Below are 19,232 nucleotides of genomic sequence, written 5' to 3' on the forward strand. Positions count from 1 at the left end.
AATTGGTCCATAGCATGAGTCAGAATCTTACATACAACCAGAATCAAACCCACACAGGAAAACTCGGCATCCAAAGGCGAGCTGTGAACCTACTTGAGTGCATTCAGGAGACCTTCTACGTTGTCTGCTGGCTGGTCCTTCAGGACCTTTATGCAGCCTTTCATCTGAAGACAAATCAATGATGTCAGCAATGACTTACAATACTGTGTGTGTGTGTGTGTGTGTGTGTGTGTGTGTGTGTGTGTGTGTGTGTGTGTGTGTGTGTGTGTCTTACATCTATCTTGGAGGACTTGTTGAAGGCGCCGTTGGGGTGGACGTGGTCATACAGAATGATGACTCCAACCATGACCCTCATGCAAAACAAGAGCGTGTCCTCACTGCTGAAACGACTTGAATACTCTCTGCACGCACACAAGAGGAGGATCAGGAAAGTTTAATGATTTACGTGTGTGTGTGTGTGTGTGTGTGTGTGTGTGTGTGTGTGTGTGTGTGTGTGTGTGTGTGTGTGTGTGTGTGTGTGTGTGTGTGTGTGTGTGACTGACTCACGGCGTCTCAAGCATGACTTTACAGACGCTGGCCATGGTGCTGAGACAGTCTGTTGTGTTCTCCAGTGGAAGCGTCTTGTTCTGAACAAAGTCACATGTTTTCATTACAAAGGCTGATGGGTAAAATAATTTTAGACCTGAAGTTAAATTTCTGAAAAACAAGCGCAAAAAGGAACTTTGAACCTCGTTGTCCTGAAATAAAAGAGGAACTTTAGGCATTGACCTGTGGCCATCAATCTGCTGCTCTTCAGCTTAACAACAAAAGAAAATCATTCACAGAAAGATAAAGTAACTAAAGATAAAGTAACTAAAGATAAAGTAACTAAAGTGCCACATGTAGTGTTTTTTTGTCATTTGAAAGATCAAAGCTGTGGCTCAGTATTCAGAGAAGCTCGTCTACAGCTGAAGGTCTGTGGCTCCATCTGTAGCTGCTGTGGTTTCTCCTCAGGTAAGATCCTGAGAGTCAAGGACCCGTGAAACGTCCATCCAGCCTGTGTGTGTGTGTGTGTGTGTGTGTGTGTGTGTGTGTGTGTGCGCGCGTGTGTGTGTGTGTGCGCGTGTGTGTGTGTGTGTGTGTGTGTGTTAGCTGAGAGTGAAAAAGCTCGATACGAATCACTGCCTGTTCATGGTGGACTAAACTAGGAGAGGGCAGAGACAACACTGACCTACACAGTAATCTGATGGCGCGGTCAGATTGGCTAAATGAGTTTAAGAGGCAGCATCGGTCACTCGACAGTAGAGACGTTTGAACCTGTCCACAGACATGTTGTCTGGTTAACTGCTGACTCTAAAGCTTGATTCAGACTTCAGTGGGAACTCTGTGTCCTCCGCGCCATCCGAGTCGCTGCGTCGACCTGATGGAAAGTTTCTCATGCGCCACGTTTAGGATTAAAAATACTTCCGGTTACAATGTGAGTGACAACGATGACAATAACAGTAACGTGTTTCTGTGTTTGGCCTCAGACACAGAAAACTAAAGAGCTGAAACATAATGTTTGAAGGTTGCCCTGCAACCCACTGTGACAGATCCACCCACTGTGACAGATCCACCCACTGTGACAGATCCACCCACTGTGACAGATCCACCCACTGTGGAAAACAATCAGTTGGAAATGACCAAACAAAAAAAAGCTGATATTTGTGTCACATTTATGAGGACAGACTCAACAAATATTGCTTTGATGAAATGCATCATCAAAGCCAGGAGGAACTCGCCGGCTGTGTTAGACTCGTACCTCTGTCACAAAGCTTGTGGTTGCATTGCTGAGTGTTTTCAGCATGGGTGTGGCCTCCGCGTAGAACAGAGACATCCTGTTGGCCATCTCGTTGTTGACTTCATTCTCTATGTCCAGCTGTGGGTGCAGAAATAACCACGAGGCTTCAGGTTTATTCCCACTGCTGAGCAGAAACAAGCGCCCTACTCTGCCAACATCAGGCTGCCAGGTTTAGATGAAAAAACTAATCTGATCAGTTTGTTCTCGTCCTGACTCCTCCCTCTTTTAGACAGAGTACGTCCTCCAGACACAAATCTGACTAAAACAGGAAAAGATTTTTCCCCAGACTCACGTTCATGTTGTTTATCTGGTTTCTGCTGATGGTCCTTCTGTAGTAGCTGAAGTCGTTCTGGATGGCAGGATTCCTCATCTACGGCAAAACAAAGAGACAGTCATCATTTCGCCATCACACACGCACACGTTTGATAAAGCCGTGCAGTACAACACATGAGGTATCGGGATAAGGCTGACTGTGTGTGCGTCTGAGTTTAGCTCGAGTGTTTCCACAGACCTTGAGCTCATCAAAGCGCAGAGTGAAGTGGAGGATCTCAGCAAACTGTTTGGCCAGCGCCTGCTCCCTCTCCAGGTGCTGAGTGGGCGTGAGGGGCGGACACGTCAGGGACTCCAACAAACTCTGCAGAGCCTTCTCTGTACACACAAACACACACAATCTTAAATGTGATGAGAAATTTGACTTTAACGTAACCTGTTCAGTAACAGAAAGGAGGCGTTTGTTCAGCACCTAGTTTGAGGGAGAAGCTGTAAAACCTCTTGAGTTTGATGACCAGCGGGCAGACGGAGTTCCACGCCTTCTCCTGCAGGCTGTGATCGCTGGGGTTTTGGATCGCCTGGAACCAAAGAAACACTCGTCAACCGTCACACGCATCCCAACAGCACGGAGCGACGCACACAGATCTAAAATGGTAAACAGGGCTTTCTGTATGATAACAGAAGCATTCGCAGCAGTTTGAGCCGTGTGGTGGCAGGCGTCTCTCCACTTGCTGTCGCTGTAAAGATGAAACAGTTACACTTAAGTAAAAGTCCATTATTATTACAGCTTTATATATTTTTCCATGTATGCAGTTCTTCTGTACCACAGAAGTCAAAGTGAACAACAGCAAAGCTGCCCCCTCCAGGCGACTGATTACAGTCAGAATTTGCATGAAGGACTTGACTTGCAGCTCATTCTGTGCAGCTGATTGAATTCACAGTCAGCTGTTTAGTAACGAGCTTCTGCAAACGTTGTGGGTCGGCTGTGAGCTCGGTTACTGAAGGAGAGCAGGAAAAGGCCATAACTTTGATGTCAGTGATCACTGGGACTGTGCATCCATACTGCATGCACAGCACACTACTGTGACTAAAGTCTGCTTCAAGTGTAATGTGATTACAATAAGCCAAGAACAGTGAGGAGTAGAAATGCTCCCACAACACAGCTGAAGCTGTCGCGAACTTGCATCAGTCCGACATCGTAACTCGCTCACACGGTTTGGGAGTTAGTGACGGGACAGCTGCCATGTTTGGCATTACGGAACGAATCCAGAGATTTCCACTCAGGATTCTTCGCCATGCCGTGTCTCTGCGCTTCTCCTTACATCTCTGATCTCCTGGCCAGCCCCTTTGTACGACTGCAGGCCACCCAGGATGCTCTCAGACTCCTGGAGGACTGAATTCACCTGGTTCCACACCTCACGCTCTCCGTCTGTCGGCTGTGCATCTAAACACAAACATATATCAGAACACAAGCCAACAAATGACACTCTTGTATAATTACAGACAAACTTCAGTGGATTTTTTCCATATTGATGTGAAACCGTGTTAGTTAATGAAAGCTAGCACCGAGTGCAGGAAACGAGCATGCTCGCTGAACGCGTTCGCTGCTAGAACGGAACTCGCCGTTCGTTTGAAATGGGAAACCCGACAAAACAAAAACGTTCAGCAGCACGACTCGAGTGAGGGACATCACTTCAGACAATACAACTGAGCTCTTTTACAGTCAAACCAAAAACTGCCTTTAATGGTTTTAACTGCAAAAAGCCAAATCACTGCAGTGAAAAGCACTAAACTGGCTCCATCGTCTTCCAGCACCTCGGACCGAATGCACGCGGCAGCCTCGAGCTTCAAACGAGGCCACATTTACGCCAATAACACACAAACGTATCTGAATATGGCAGCTCACATTAAGGCAGATATTTTGAATATTTGACTGTAAAAGATGAGAGTTGGGCAGAGTGTGTGTGGGGGTCAAAGGTCAGTGTGCCTGCACAGGGTCATCCAAAGCGTGCCGTAGCTTGTACGTGCTCGAGCGACAGCCGTGACTGACTGAAACAAATATCAGGTCTAAGGTACGTACGAGCTCACCGGCTCTTAGTCTCCTGCTGCATGCATATTTATGACACCATGACCCCTGCTTCTTCATCTCAGCTCTGGCAGCTCAGTTGTAAAAACGTGTGAGGTAATGCAAACTCTCCAAGCCTAGCCAGACCCGTCTAAGACTCAGAATAGAGAGCTGGTTATCATGACCACAGAGAGTCTAAATATAGAGCAGCGCTGACATTAAAACTCTGTCTGCGCTGCTTTGCATTTCAAAAACCTTCCACTCCTATCATTTCCTCTCTGCTGAATAAACAAAGCCTGGGGTTGGCTACAGCGTGCGAGCTGCTGAAATGCCACTGTGGAGGCGTAGTGTGTGTGTGTGTGTAAACATTATGTTTACATTATGTCACATTTGGGTGCATGAAATGTATCACAAACACAAAGAGGTGCATGCGGACGAGTTAGTAAAAGCAGACGGCAAAGGTCAAGGGTCAGATCCATTCCTCTTCTGCTTGGCACACAAAGAAAAGAGTTCCTATTCTAAAGCAGGGCTGAAATTAATCATGAATTTTAATAACATTAGAAATTCAATGGAGGAAGGTTCACAGCGGCTGAACAGTCTGACCCCTGACCAGCCGGAGCGGCTACAGAGAGGCTAAAGGGACGACTGGTTGAGGGGAAAGGAGAGCGTGGGAGCAAGAGGACAGGCAGAAGCTGCGCTCACTTTCAAAATCAAGGAAAAAGTTTGGCCCCTGTTCAAACTCTGTGCACGTGAGCACTTTTAATAGATTCCCCATTTGGTTTCTGCAAGAGAGAGAAAGGAGAAAGAAAGGAGGAAGAGCATGTGTGATGTTAAAGAGCCACCGAAAAAAGGGAGAAAAGAAAGTTGTTTGATTAGCGACGGGCGATCAGAGGCGATGCTGCGGGAGGTCGCGACCGAGCCAAGAGGGGGGCGAGGAAAAAAGAGGAGAGAATAAGAGGACGCCTTCACAGTTTGGTCATTGAGAGCAGAGGCTGACGGAGAGAGAAGAAAGAGCAGAGCAGGCTACACCTCCTTCTCCATCCAGCTTTTGTCCCACTGCCCCGCCACACTTACTTTCAAAGTCCAGGAAAAAGTGTGGATAGTTCTCTATTTCCCTTGTTAGGACTTTTAGCAGGTTACCCATTCCAGCAAACCTGATGGTTAAAAAGAGTCGTCACCATAACAGATAGCAGTACATACAGTTTCACAAAAACACGTTCAGTGTGGCTGATTTCAGACCAGGAGCTGGATATTAAATGATGCTGCCTTACAGCAGCGCCCTGAAGACCAACCAGGCCTTTTAATTAACTACCTGCAGTGAAAACTTTCTAAACAGACAAAACTATCAATCAAAAGTTTACAAAATAAAATCAAATATTTGCTCTTAGTCAAGTTCTTTTTGTTTTTAATGCCCTTTCTCTTCTTCTTCCTGATTGGCTGCCCCTCGCAAACAAAAGATTCAAATACAAGGTGGGTGGAGTCAGCTAAGCTTAAAGTCTGCGCTCTTGGCTCACGTATACGCCGACTTCATTGCTTGAAGGTTTGGCTATGTTTACTGTACCATGCGCAGGGTGGGAAAAACTTATTGTCCTTTTATTTTCTAAATTGAATCCTTGCTGCCGACCTTTCCGTCCATCATCCCTTTGACAGAAATGAAACCAACCACGCACCAAGCTTTGATAGCTGATCTGAAAATGCAGACCTTTCTTTTGGATTCAGGCGTCTCTGAAATCAGCCAAATGCAGAGTCCTAAATTACAGTTACACTCTATAAAGCTTTTATTGGAGGCAAAGGGCAGCAATTTCCTGGGAAAAGTCTCCCTCCCCCAGCTATGACGGGTGGTCACAAACTCTGTAATCACAGTGGGCCTAAACCTACAGCAGCATAACGTCAGGAACGCACAGAGATGCAGATAGGAACAGTGTAACCCTGTTTATTTTTAAAAAACTGAATTAGCTGCTGCAAAAATGATTTTAAAGTCTGTGTTAGTATATTTGGCACACTTGCATTTTTACACAGTAAAGATAAACACGAGTCTTCTTTTCTCACACATTAACAGCCAACTTCCCTCGACTTAAGCCAGAGAGTGAAGTGGCAACAATAGAGACTCTGTGCAGCAGCGTGCACATGATAGTCACACTGCATTTCTCTGCACAGCCTCCAGCAAGCTGTCCGCTATTTTTCAACCGTGGTATTCGCTGCACATCCTGCGCTCGTCATAAATTCAGATATAACTGTGTGCATAATAACAGGCTGCATACTGTTCCTACAGCCTTTGATTGGGAGGAAATTATATACCTTAAAAACGCATCAGATTATTAAATTCATGCAGAGCAGTCAGACTCGGGGTTGCACCAGCAGGGGGCAGTGTTGACGTATGCCTACATTCACTAACTACTGTGACGTGTCATGCTGGTACATGTGCTGCTGTGCAAGCCTTATTTGTTCAGGGCAGACTCTAACCTGTGGCTACGAGTCCGCAGCTGCTTCATCTGCAGCAAGACTCCACCTCCCCACCCCTCAGGTACCATTAAAACTGACAGCTGACTTTAAGACTGCGAAGAGTACTTTTCCCCTCTGAGATAAAACGGTCCAGTCAAGTACATTTGTGGTTGTTTTCATTTTGTGTGCACTGAGAATAAAAGATGATCAAACATTTAAGAAACAACCACGTGGTCTAAAGTCGTCATGCATCACTGTGATCGGTACCTCTCTGAAGACTTTGCACTACGAGTCGCTTCAGTTCCTTGGCTCAAAGCTGAGCCTACCGCACATGTTTGGGGATTTGACCTGTTGCTGCATCTCCCTGACATTCTGCAGCACCTGGCTGCCACACTGTTACACGCTCTCGTGCACTGTTACACGCTCTCGTGCACTGTTACACGCTCTCCTTCCTAAACTACACCAGCTCACTTTTAACGGCCTACAGAGAGCGATTCATGCATGTGCACCTACTCACACAGCCAGTCAATCACTTTATCTACAGTACAGCTATAATAAAGGTGACCTCATTTAAAGTTTTATTCTATTGTATTAAAAGTTGAATACAACATCTGGCACATGTATAGTTTTTTTAAACTGTACAAAAACAGGAGAATTATTGGACTTTGTGTTCAATTAAGTAAATATGAGATGATAAAAAACCAGCACACACTGTAGGCGTGAAACCAGTCAAATATTGCTCTCATGATGTCACTGATCTTCTCTGACGATCTGAACGAAACCCAATCAGCGTCCTTTAATGACGCATCTAAATGGGATGTGACCGCGTCACCATTTTATGTTTATGGACTGAATTACACCAGCGAGTGGCAGGTTGCACAACAAAGAGCACGTCTGGGTAATGTTTACTGTCAGATCATTAGGTACAGTTATGGCAGAGGTTGTGTCTCTTAGTTCGAGCTGTTTGGTAACACCTGGTACTACAGGTAGGCCAGTAATACACCAACAGTAGTGTCTGTGCGAGCGTCTTGTTTCACTCGAGACACAAGTGGGAAGAGGGTGGGGGGAGGGGGCTCACAGGTCGAATGTTTACAGCGTGTTTACAGAAATCGTGTTTGGGCCTGTGACGATGCTAGCATTAGCTTCCTAGCTCCCTCCTAGCTAGCTCCCGTTGCCCACAGATGGTGTAAAAGGGTGAGCCGCAGACTGCAGGTCAGAAAATGAAGCCAGTGTGGAGGAAGCTTAAACATGAACTCCATCTGAAGGCTGCTGTCGAGAGCTGAGGTTGAGATGATGGACGTTTATGGTTTTCTGTGTTGACCTTTAAACACCTTTCCAAGAATTGATGGGCTCGGTCACACGTTGTGGGTCACATTAAATAAACAAACAAGTCTATTTTGTAAATATTAATCATACTACGTTTTAAAATGAATGATCATCGGTGGCACGAGAGCACACACCCAACAGCTAAGGACTTGTGGTTGACAAGTAGTCCACCAGCCGGTGAGTACGTGGTTTCACACCCATCTTTACTCATCACATCCTTTTTTTTTTTTTTGCACAACCAAGATGGCGGCGATGGTGGAAACGCTCAGACGCGCGATCGACACCCTGACAAGATGCAGGATCTAAAACTCCACCAGCCATCCTTTAAATACAGTCTATGAGAGGTGTGAGGTATTAACGTGCACATCAGCACGCTTCTTATTACAGTCTGCGCTTCAGGTAACATTACATTCATTTGGTGTTTTGAGCTACTGGAATCAAACTTTGATATAACCGCGACTCCTTTATGTTCCACTTGTTTTAATAAAGGCGGTTTTGTTGTGTTCTTCCTCTTTCAGTGGCAGTTATCGAGTATCTGTGGAAACTCGTGTGAAGAGACGACTCAGTGAAGAATACGCTGAGAGTGGAACTAGAAATCATGAAGTGAGTTCGAGATTAAAGCGGTTTCCCTAAAAGAGAGAAGAAATTAAAAATGCAATTTGTTGAACATAATCTGCATGTCTAAATGGTGAAGCCTGTTGTTCTGTGAGTAGATCTTTTGTGTTAACACATGAGCTACCTTTGTGCTACACGTGCTGCTCTCAGAGACCAAAACTCTGCTGCTCTAATCTCAATTTAAGCATTGCTGCTGCAGTCTGTGCTGCCATCTCAAGGCTATTTAAGCTTTGTAATTAAAGCTAATTCTATGCACTTAAAGCACCAAAATGAGTTCTCTGGTTAAACGACCTCCTCTGCCATCTGGGGAGTCCCAACCAACACGTGCTCAGAAAGAAAATCCTGATCGGAGCAAACTGGCAACACAAATTATTTGTAGAGTTGGAGCTTTATTCTTTCAAATAAAAAAATGACAGATAAAATAAAAATACTGACAGATATTTCATGGCAGTCTCAAAAACGTACTTTAAACCTACCATGAGCTCACTGGTGATTTTTTCCTTTTTAGATGAATAAATAAATTCAGGCAACAAGTTCGACCCTCAAAAACACAAAAATAAAAAAAGGGAAGTTCCCACTGACAGATGCTACACTCAATTATGAAATTACACAGAGGTGTTTAAAGGAGGCACTGACCCTTTTCAATTTTTCTCTTCTAACTTTGTTCATTGCAAAGTTGCACAGATACCTTTGGAAAACCTGAACGTCCTCCTCAGATCCTGTAACTACCAAACGAAGGTTTGGCTGTAAAGCCCAGAGAACGAGGAGCTTTCTGAGGCTTAACACAACAACCGCGGGCTGATCCCAGCTACCTAAGATCATCTAAACCACAGTGTTGCTGCTGGCTGACGTGTCTTAGCGGCAGCTTGGAGTGCCGACTGTACGAACATGAAGCATGCTGTGGTCATGAGTGATGTACCTTCTCTGGTGGAGGACGTCAGGCTGCGGTTTATATCATCCGCTTTCTTTGTGTCTCTGTAACAACAAGAAAGGGAAAAAAGGACTTAGAGAAAATGACACGACTAATACCAGCGAGGGAAACGCACAGTTCCTCATTAAAAATGCACGTGCAGGTGTGTGTCACTGCGTGCACGTCGCACACCTGCCGACTGAACGGGCAGAGGATCAGCTTTCCACATCAACCAACAAAATAACTCTTTTCTGCTGATGCACACGAGCCTTCAGACAAATACAATCCTCCAGCATCACAAAACACACCTCTGAATTATTCAACACTGAAATCGACACCGCGTCTGTCATATCCAAAGAAAAGCAGCCGATTAGCCCGTCTGCAGGTTACTGAGGTACTGAACATCCTGTGCCGTGCTGCGGCTGCACAATGCTCCAATTCTCTTTAAGGTGGGAGCAGCAAATAAACAGATGGTGCTGTCAACTAGCACAGCGTCCAACCAAAAGAAAAGACCAGGATCACCTGGAGCTCAGCGTTCATCTGTGAGAGCTGAGAGCGAATTGTTCCACATTTGAACCTAATATTTGTCACGGCTGTTTCTAAATGTGTACTTTTAAATTATGGCGAGGCCTGACTGGAGAGAATTATGCAGCAGCAGTAAAGCTGCGCTGTGGACGGTTACTACATCTTACTACATTTCCTGTTGTGCTTGAAATGTTTGTTTTACGGCCCCACGTGGCTCATCCTGGTCTGACCGGCTGCTTGTGGACTGCTAATCTAGGCAGGAGCAAATATTCATGTGTAAATAATACCCCAGTGTTTGTGTGCAAAGAACTAGAACCTTATTTTTACCTTAATTTAATAATTGCTTAAAAGGGATCAGTTAGGCTTTTTTTATTCTTGAAGTTCATTGGAGCAGCTGTGCAGCTCGAGTCAGTTTAATATCATCCCACGACTGTTCGACGTTTTTCTGATGTGGTTTCACTGCGTTCATCACGCGATGACCTCCAGCTCCAGCTAGCACTCTGCAGGCGAGGGCGAAGTCGCTGGGACGAGAACTGGAACCTCAGAGCATTCAGGGCCATTATTATTGGACGATCATAAGAATTAGTCACTGTACAAATGACACAGTGGGCATCATAAGTTACAGCCTTCACGTGCACACACGCACTAATAAGCTCATGCACGTTTATATGGCAGCGAGGTAATGAACATATAATACATGCATCATGCAAATACTTCCACAGACACCCAAATGTTGGGCTTCTCAAACACTTTTTGTTCAACATAACACTTTTTTGCAGACAATTCATCTATTGCAGAGGTTTGTTGATACAAACGCCACGTTTGTTCTTAGCATCTGATTTTCTGATGATCCGCTAACCCATTAACTTACATAATGTAGACATGTTACCAACTGTCACTGAAACCTTCGCCTGCACTGACTCTGCTTCATCCTCTGTGGAACCTGCACAGCAACAGTGCTGAGAGAAGGGATGCTGCGGATGATTGGGTGGGTGGATGGATGGATGGGTGGGTGCCTCCAGAGACACGAGATGCTCTCCTCGTAAGGGCAGAAAGTGCAACTGTTCCCTGCGGTTGGACACGTGAATGGTCTTTAGATATAATATCACACCCACTTTATACATCAAACTTCCTTCTTTTTCTGCACTTCAGCTTCTTTGAAGTCCTCCTTCCTCTTTGCCCCATGTGTCCGTTTCATTCCCTTTTCCTTCTCTGCTTCTGCTTTCAGTCAAACAGGCAGGATTTCCCCATTTGTGCCCAACTTATCTACACAATGAAATCAAGCACGTTTGCAAAAGTCAGCCAGTACGCACTGCACTAGAATGAAAATAAACGAATTAATAAAATATGCAGCATCAACACTTCACACTTATGCCATTCATACCAGTGTGCAAACCAACAATCTTAAACTACCAGCACATTTATCACAGCACTCAGAGCTGAGCGCCGGTTTATTAGTAAGTCAATAAATCTGTCAATCATCCCGGCAGGTGGTGCAGTCAAACAGTGTGCAGGGAGATGCATGCAGACTTTTCAAAAATAAACATGTTTTTCAGGAAACATCAATCAAGAGCTAGAATGGAATTTTCCAGTGACCTCAGAGGAATAACATGCACAGTAACACACGGGCCGCTGCTGTCCCAAGGTAAGTTACCGAAGGGGGAAAACCAAAACATCTGAGCGCAGTAATGTTGATTTTATCCAACAGATCTGCTGTTAAGAGCACGAAGGTATGAGTGAGGAATGAGATAAGTGAGACAAACTGGTGGAGGAAGCAGGAAGAGAAAAAGGAGAGACTGGCGCAAAGAAACCAAAGCTGTGAGACACAAGCCAAGCAGCCTGCTTATTGCTGCACTAGAAAAGACAATTAATTAGTTTGCTATGAATCGCATTTAAAAAATCGATACTGATGGTCAACGCATCGATGCTTTATGAGGCATCGTTGTGTTTGCTGAGACTCTGGATGTTTAAGCCTGAGAGCAAAATGCTTCCAGAAAGTTCTGTTTGTATTGTAAAACCTCTGCTGAGGGACCTACGTCGCGCCCCTCATACAATAACACTTAGTTTCAGTTCAGTCTTAGTGTTTCTAACAAAAGAAGCTAAAACCAAAAAACCACAAAGAAATTTAAGAAACTGAGGATCACATACAGGGAACATCCTTCCACATGGTTATGAGAGTGATGCAGAAAATGACAGCGCCATTAGTGCTAATGGTTTTACGTGATCTAACATTAAGGTGCATTTTAAATTTAGGCTGCACGCTGGTGTCCAGCTGGACTTGTTTGGTGTGTTGATTCCCAGGACTCATCATCAGCTGTCACTTCAAGTCAGAACACAGGACAGCAAACATCAAAATGATGATTCTAACAAAGTAGCAGCAAAGTCATGAACACGCAGTCGGATTAGTCATCCACACAAACTCCAGTGACTGTAACTTACTGATCATAAAGTCTGCCCATGCTGATCATGTGGCAGCCGTCATCGTTAAGGGAGGTTCGATAAGAACGTGGATTACGCTCATTTCTAACAAACAAGAGGCGAGTGCCACAACACGTCACCTTCCCAGAGTTTATCATCTTATACAGAGGCTCAGTGAGGGTCTTCAGTACGCCTACTGTATAATAACTGAAATAAGTGGTTTTACCTCCATTCCTTCGTCCCCACAAACAAGACAGCAGGTGGGTGGGGTCTGTGCACCTGAGATGACCCTATAAGACAGGGGCGGGGAACTCCAGGCGTCAGAGGCCGGTGACCTGCAGGTTTTAGATCTCACCCTGGGTCAGCACACCTGAATCACATGATGAGGTCATTCCCAGGTCTCTGGAGAACTTCAAGACATGTTGAGGAGGTCATTTAGCCGTTTAAATCAGCTGACACATCTAAAACCTGCAGGACACCGGGACCCTCGAGGCCTGGGGTTGGACACCCCTGCTACAAGAGAGCCCCCCCCCCCCCTTCTGACATCACACAGCGCAAAGATTAGCAAAAAAGTGCCGTTGTTTTACATCCACAAAGGGGTGGGTGGTAGTACTCGTCTCTGTCAAATATTAATAAGCAAACAAACAAAACAACAACAACAACAAGCAATTATTGAATGACGTGCTTCATCTCTCGAGTGCAGATGTTTTTCCCCTCAGCTTACATGACACTGTCGAAAGAATTGAAGAAATCTGACGTGTCTGAAGAGCAATCGGGGAGTAGAAACGAGCAAAGTCACCCTCCTGCTCTTATGTGAGCTTCATGTACAGACAAGTGCTGGCACCCTCCCTGCATGGACTGGAAAAAACAAACATAAACATGTTAACAGTCTCTTTGTGTGGACAACCACACGTGTGCCTGCATGGGCTCGTCTCACAACCATCCGTTTCCATGGTGACAGCAGAGAAGTGCGTTAAAATAAGAACGACGGACAGCCTGGAGGGGACAGACAGACATGTGGACACGCTTTGTTCTATAAAGGCTACCGGTCAGAAAAAGCGAAGGTGTGTGATGACAGCAGCTGTCACTAACGATGCGAATCTCTGCCAAGAAGGCTGCTTAAAACGGGAGAGCGGCAGTCTGCAGACACATGACGAGAGGAGGGATCACCGGAGAGGGAAGGGTGGATGTAAACAAAAACATGTGAAGAAACAGATTATCATTATCATGACGGCGCCTCAGCGTCGCTGAAGTGGAGCAAACAAAGATTCCTCTTAAAGAGCACAGATCCGTCTGTCTGTGTAACCCTCATAAAACAAGTGCATGCTGGGAAAAAGCAGAGCTACAGACGTCTTTGCTGTTTTCACGTATACAGCATAGAAAGGAATACTGAGAGGCTCCGTCAACGTTTACACAGGAAAACAAAAGACTGCATATCCCACAGTTCACTGGGTTAAACTGACCATAACAGCAGATAAGTCCTTATCAGCTGTGTTTTCACAGTGTGGCCAGCAGTAGATAACCGCTGACCACCCAATAAATCTGCAAACACATAATCTAATGCAAATTTGTCTAACAGCAGTTTCCAAACAAGTGTAAAAAGCTGAAGCCTGTGTAAACACGTCATATCTTGGACTTTATTTATTCAAATTTTAGCGTCTACCTTTGTAAGATAAAAGTCATCTGTTAAAGACATTTTATGCTATTATTCAAATGGAAATGATGTTTCGCTTCCTCCACAGCTGTGATTTACAGCAGGCACCAGGACCTGTTGTTTAGTCATAAGTATACGGACATGTTAAAAGACTCACAAACCCAATCACAGGAAGCTGCACTGACACCACAACTGACTCTCCAAGTAACTCTTTTCTGAGTAACACAGAAAATGTCAGATACGAGTACAAATAGAACATTTGCTTTTCTTTTTTTACCTCTGAAGTGTAGAGATGGAAACGATCAGGATGTCCCGTCTCCTTTGTGCCCAAATCATGTTCTTGCCCCGAGGCAGCAGAGGCGATGACCCACTTTGGATCAAAACCTTTTGTCTCCTCGCTGCGACGTTGACATTTTCAACAATCAGCACATTTACACGTAGTACTGTCATCACTGAGTGCAGACAGCTGGATGAACAATATAACCAGCATCACTTGTATTTTCTCAGTTAACAACTGCAAACAGTAACGTTTCCCTAAATGAAGACTGCACAGTGAAGCAGGTTCACACATTTTTTATTATTACTCCTGTTTTCTGAGTACTTGGTGATGCTTCTCTCGTGAGTCTCTCATCCTGCAGACGAACTTCAGCTCGACTGACAGCAGCCCCTGAAGCAGGCCTCCACCTGCCGTAGGTTCTGGTTAGAGCAGATCTCCAGCTCAGAGCAGAAGGACCATCACTGACAGCTGGAGTCTGAGTGCGTCTGACCAGAGGATCAGATCCTCTCTTGGGAAGCAGAATGATATTGAGACGACCACCACAGCAAAAAAAAAGCTGGGTTAAAGATAAGGTACTAAGGCTCGCTGTGTGGGTGGGGCCGGACCTTCATTACCCCACCTGGTGATGTTTTGTGAGCACAAACAGGCATGAAATCCAAAATGGCGTGACAGGAGTGAACCAGTAAATCAATTATTTACATGACTGAGCATCATATCCACCACTGGAAAAGCACATTTCCAGCATCACTCCAGGTCACGCAACAAGAGTCGGTGTGCAAATCTGTGAGTAAGCACAAGTCCCACGTGAGACCACGTCGGAAACACGTTTTCCAACCAGGTGATAAATGAAATGCACGTACACGTGTGATAGATGACACAGCAGGCTAAGTTCATGATGTGGAGAGGATGGACGTTCTCTCAGGGTTCAAACAAAGTTCAACGGGCTGGAAGACTACAGCCCTCCCATGAGTAAATGAGTACGTGTGTGTCTGTCTGGAGCGTCTTGCGTCCTTTCTGCATGGCAACAGCCTATGAAAGGGTCACGAATCAGAACGGTGAGCTCTGCCACTGCGGACCTGATTTTGTTCTTTTCCACATTAACTCCATGTTTGTTAGAAACTCACTGGCCTTTGATACCAACTCACCTTCAAAACAGTACAATTAAAAAATGTATTTAGAAATATGTAATTATACATGTTTATAAAAAGCCCCACAGGAGACAGTTTGCATTCACACTAATGCAAACGAGGCCTTTCATTCATCGAGTGCTAACTGTTACACAGGAAACATGTCAGTCTGCTCGGTATGACAGAAAAACCTCAAGTGACGGAGCAGGTGCTGAAGCGTGTGGGAACTGTCTGCAGTTCCTTTGTTCTCATGCACAATTTCATGCGTGTAGCAGCACAATAATCAGCTTTGGTCTTCTGGTAAACAGAGCAGGTCCTCATCAACATGCTGGTAAAAACAAAAATCTCATGAAATCGCATCATGTTCTGTTTCTTCAAATCACTTCATAACTGAATAATCAGATCAGCACAACATCTACCAACACAATCAGCATGGTTAGCATGCAGCGGTGAGTGCTAACATTATAGACTGATGGTTATTATACGTACAAGTAATATGTGGGGGAGGAGGAAGTGCTGTACTGATGCTGGAAACGGCTCGCTGAACCTGCTCTGCACTCTGTGGAATGTGGTTCCCGTTGGATTCGTCACAGGCTCGTGAGCATCTGAGCCGACGACGTTAAACGGGGGAAATATTTTCCTGCACATTAAATGGTGACGCTGGTAAAACATAGAACCTGGAACATCAGCACAGGCTGATAAGATGATCTTCACGTTAAGTAAAAAGAATAAATGGATAAATAAAAATATTTCTAAAAAGCTTGTGGTGCTGTTCAAATAATTCCCAGATGAAGGAAAATGAGCAGCAGCCAAACGCTCGTACACTCTGGCTACGTCTGGGAGATTATCTGCAAGCCGCTCTGGCAAGGAATCAGCCACAGAGCTCTTGTAAGACAACGCAATAAATATCTGTTGAAAAGAAACTTTCCTCTGAATATTGTCTCGATTTGAGCGAACGATGCAGCACGAGACACGTTTTAGGAAAATCTGCCCAAAGTGCTGTTACAGATCAAGAACGAACACATAATAATAAAATAAACACAATAATCCCTTTCCATTATTTTCAGTAGCATGAGGTATTAATTATTATAAATAACCACATCATTACAAATTTATAGCCTAACAAAGTCCAATTAGAAGCTACATTGAAACACATGACAGGGCTGCATGACACGTTAAAGTCTTGGTACTGGTCCTAGAACAGTTTTATTTATACAGCGCCAAATCACAACAGCAGTCGCCTCAAGGACCTTTATACTGTAAGGCCGACCCTACAATAATACATACAGAGAAAAACCCACCAATCATATGACCCCCTATGAGCAGCACTTTGGCCACAGTGGGAAGGAAAAACTTCCTTTTAACAGGAAGAAACCTCCAGCAGAACCAGGCTCAGGGAGGGGCGGGGCCATCTGCCGTGATTGGTTGTACATATACAACTAAACTTAAGCGAATAGCTTGTGAAAGCACACAAAAGTAAAACCAAAAATAGACAGTGAGTCCTCGGGTATGCTTGCCCACTTGTAAGCACATTAAAGACCAGTTAACCATTTACAAAACAACAGAGCAGTTTCAAGTTTACAATAACCATCCAGACAAACGCTTTCAACCAATGATTGGCCAATTATCTGTAGCGATTAATGATTATATTGATTCTTCACAAAAAAGAAGTTTTAGCACCAGTTTAATTAACTGACTGTTATTATAACGAGTTCCCAGGAAACCTGCCCGCTGTGGATCGAGAGCTGTGACACCTGAACCGTCTTTTGGAAACCTGGAAAGAAACAGCATCGTGCCAGTTACGACACGGACGCGCCCATTTTTCTTGGCCTGCGTGTGCCCAACCTGTGTGTTCGTGTGCGATTGGCTGGCGCGGCTGCAAGGAAACAAATATTTTAAGTTTAAAAGGTTTCTGTGCCAAAGCCAGCTCTGCGAAGTAAACCGTTTCCTCTCTGTATAAACCACAGGAAACCAAAATCAACACCAATGCCCCGAAATAACTTGTGTTTAGGAATCTCTAGGAAAATGTCTGACAAGCATAAACCAGTTGTTTAACTGGTGTCTGTCACTACCAGCGTAATCCAAAGTGGTTTTAGAGTAACGACATCTTTTGCTCTGCGCCCCGTCCTTCTCGAGCAGCATTCACTACAAAGCTGGCACCGAGTGTCAGCACAGCACACAAACAACAGAAACTGGGGGCTCAACACTAAGAATAGTTCATAGTTCAGTCTGAAGCTCAGTTTGTCGCTACCTCTTTAGAGCAGCAAAGAAAAAACCATAACAGTCCCAATGCCTACTGTATGCTTTTAGGCTGTGTGCTGTCTGACAGTAGGATCAGTACACAACAATGATTAAATGTTACCCACACTGATGTACAGTATGAACTTAAGTAATGAGCCCTTTTGGGGGGGAGGGGGTCACTAAGTGGCATATGGTCAAAAACTGCTCAAGTTAAGCCCATTAACTGTAGCTCCTCCAAAATAAAAGCACATTCGAACACACCAGCTTGGCTCTCTGCATCCATTTTTAAAATCCCTCGGCTGTTTTGACTGGCGAGGAAAACAGGCCTTCAAACTGGGTTAGGGGAGCTGTGTCTCCCTCAGGCGCCCTTTGCTGGAGCAAATGTGACAGCGGGGCATTTTGGAGGGGGTTGAGCTCAGCTCAAGGGGAGGTTGGCTGAGTTTTGCCCTAATATGGACATGGGCTGGGGGGTGGGGGTGCTGTTGGGAGGGAGGCAGGCAGGCAGGGAAGAGGGTGGGCTGGGTGGAGAAGGGGAAACCTGCCTAGCACCACCACAATGGCAGCCTTGCTCTTTATCCTCCCCTCTCACAGCCTGCTTCACAATCCAGCACAGGGTTCAACTGTTTTGCTCTGCTAACCACACTCTGGAGGCTCTCTGCACACTGAAGAACTCTTCAGCAGCCGGGAGTCAGGCATCGAGCACAGTTCACTTTTGAGTACTTGTGCTGCTCTTTGAAAGGCTCTCACTCAGAAACAGTACATCTCATATCTGACAAATGGCTACGCGCTCCAGCTCGCTGTCACCGGAGCACAGAGCTGAGCCTCCTCAGCGGCTGCTCTTGGCTCTGTATGCCCTCTGGTTCAGCCAGCTGGGTCATTTTACACTCGCTCCATACAAACTCACCACTATCCCTCCTCTAACATCTGCAGGCAGATGAAGAGAGACGAAGATAATAAACAGACAAAAAAGTCACAGTGACCGTTATTCTGTTCGGTGAGTAGGAGGGGTGACGGGGGGAGGGGTGTCTGCGGACATAGTAAACATCTCAGAGAGGCCTCTGTCAGTGCTGAGAGTGGGATAGATGGAGGGAGAGACTGCCAAGGCGTTTAAGAGTGCATGAGGAGAACAATAAACGGAGGAAAAGACTCGAAGAAAACGAGCAAGTGGGAAAGCAGAAGCAGGAGGCTGGTATTCGGAGAGCAGGGGGAGGCAGAGTCGCTGGCTGCTAGCAGCTAGTGCTGCGTAGCGCGGGACTCCAGGCGTAAAAATTCCTCCTACGTTTCTGTTCAATGCCACTTCTGTTCTGCCCAGCCCTGCTTGTCAACAGCAATGTAGATACAAAGGGAACCATGTCTGTGTGTGAAACCAGCGCTAGCAAATATGAATGTGAATGCATCAAGCTAACTTCCTCAACACATGCCCTTTCTCTGAGAGCTACAGAGGCAGCAAGGTTGTCTTAACATACTCAGATAGATGTGCTACTGCCACAGACTGCCTTGAAGCAATGACATCAGTAGACTGTGACTTGATGATACTTCAGAT

At 45.3% G+C, this 19,232-nt stretch overlaps 1 protein-coding gene across 5 annotated transcripts in view; it reads right to left on the reverse strand.

Annotated features, from left to right (window-relative positions):
- fam49a (family with sequence similarity 49 member A) overlaps window positions 1-19,232 on the reverse strand; it is a 32,269-nt gene that overhangs the window by 2,661 nt on the left and 10,376 nt on the right. For 2 of the 5 annotated variants that reach the window (XM_080882635.1, XM_080882632.1), the window contains exons 1-9: window positions 4,857-5,212; window positions 3,412-3,533; window positions 2,562-2,667; window positions 2,331-2,467; window positions 2,112-2,189; window positions 1,781-1,897; window positions 547-626; window positions 275-401; window positions 94-164 (exon numbers count right to left, since the gene is read on the reverse strand). In XM_080882635.1, coding sequence (XP_080738761.1) covers window positions 94-164; window positions 275-401; window positions 547-626; window positions 1,781-1,897; window positions 2,112-2,189; window positions 2,331-2,467; window positions 2,562-2,667; window positions 3,412-3,533; window positions 4,857-4,929 — 911 coding nt within the window. In that variant the 5' untranslated portion in view covers window positions 4,930-5,212. The other 3 variants (XM_080882633.1, XM_080882634.1, XM_080882636.1) reach the window with 3 other exon arrangements.

The sequence above is a fragment of the Rhamphochromis sp. 'chilingali' genome (genome assembly GCF_963969265.1).
Source record: "Rhamphochromis sp. 'chilingali' genome assembly, chromosome: 5".
NCBI classification, from domain to species: domain Eukaryota; kingdom Metazoa; phylum Chordata; class Actinopteri; order Cichliformes; family Cichlidae; genus Rhamphochromis; species Rhamphochromis sp. 'chilingali'.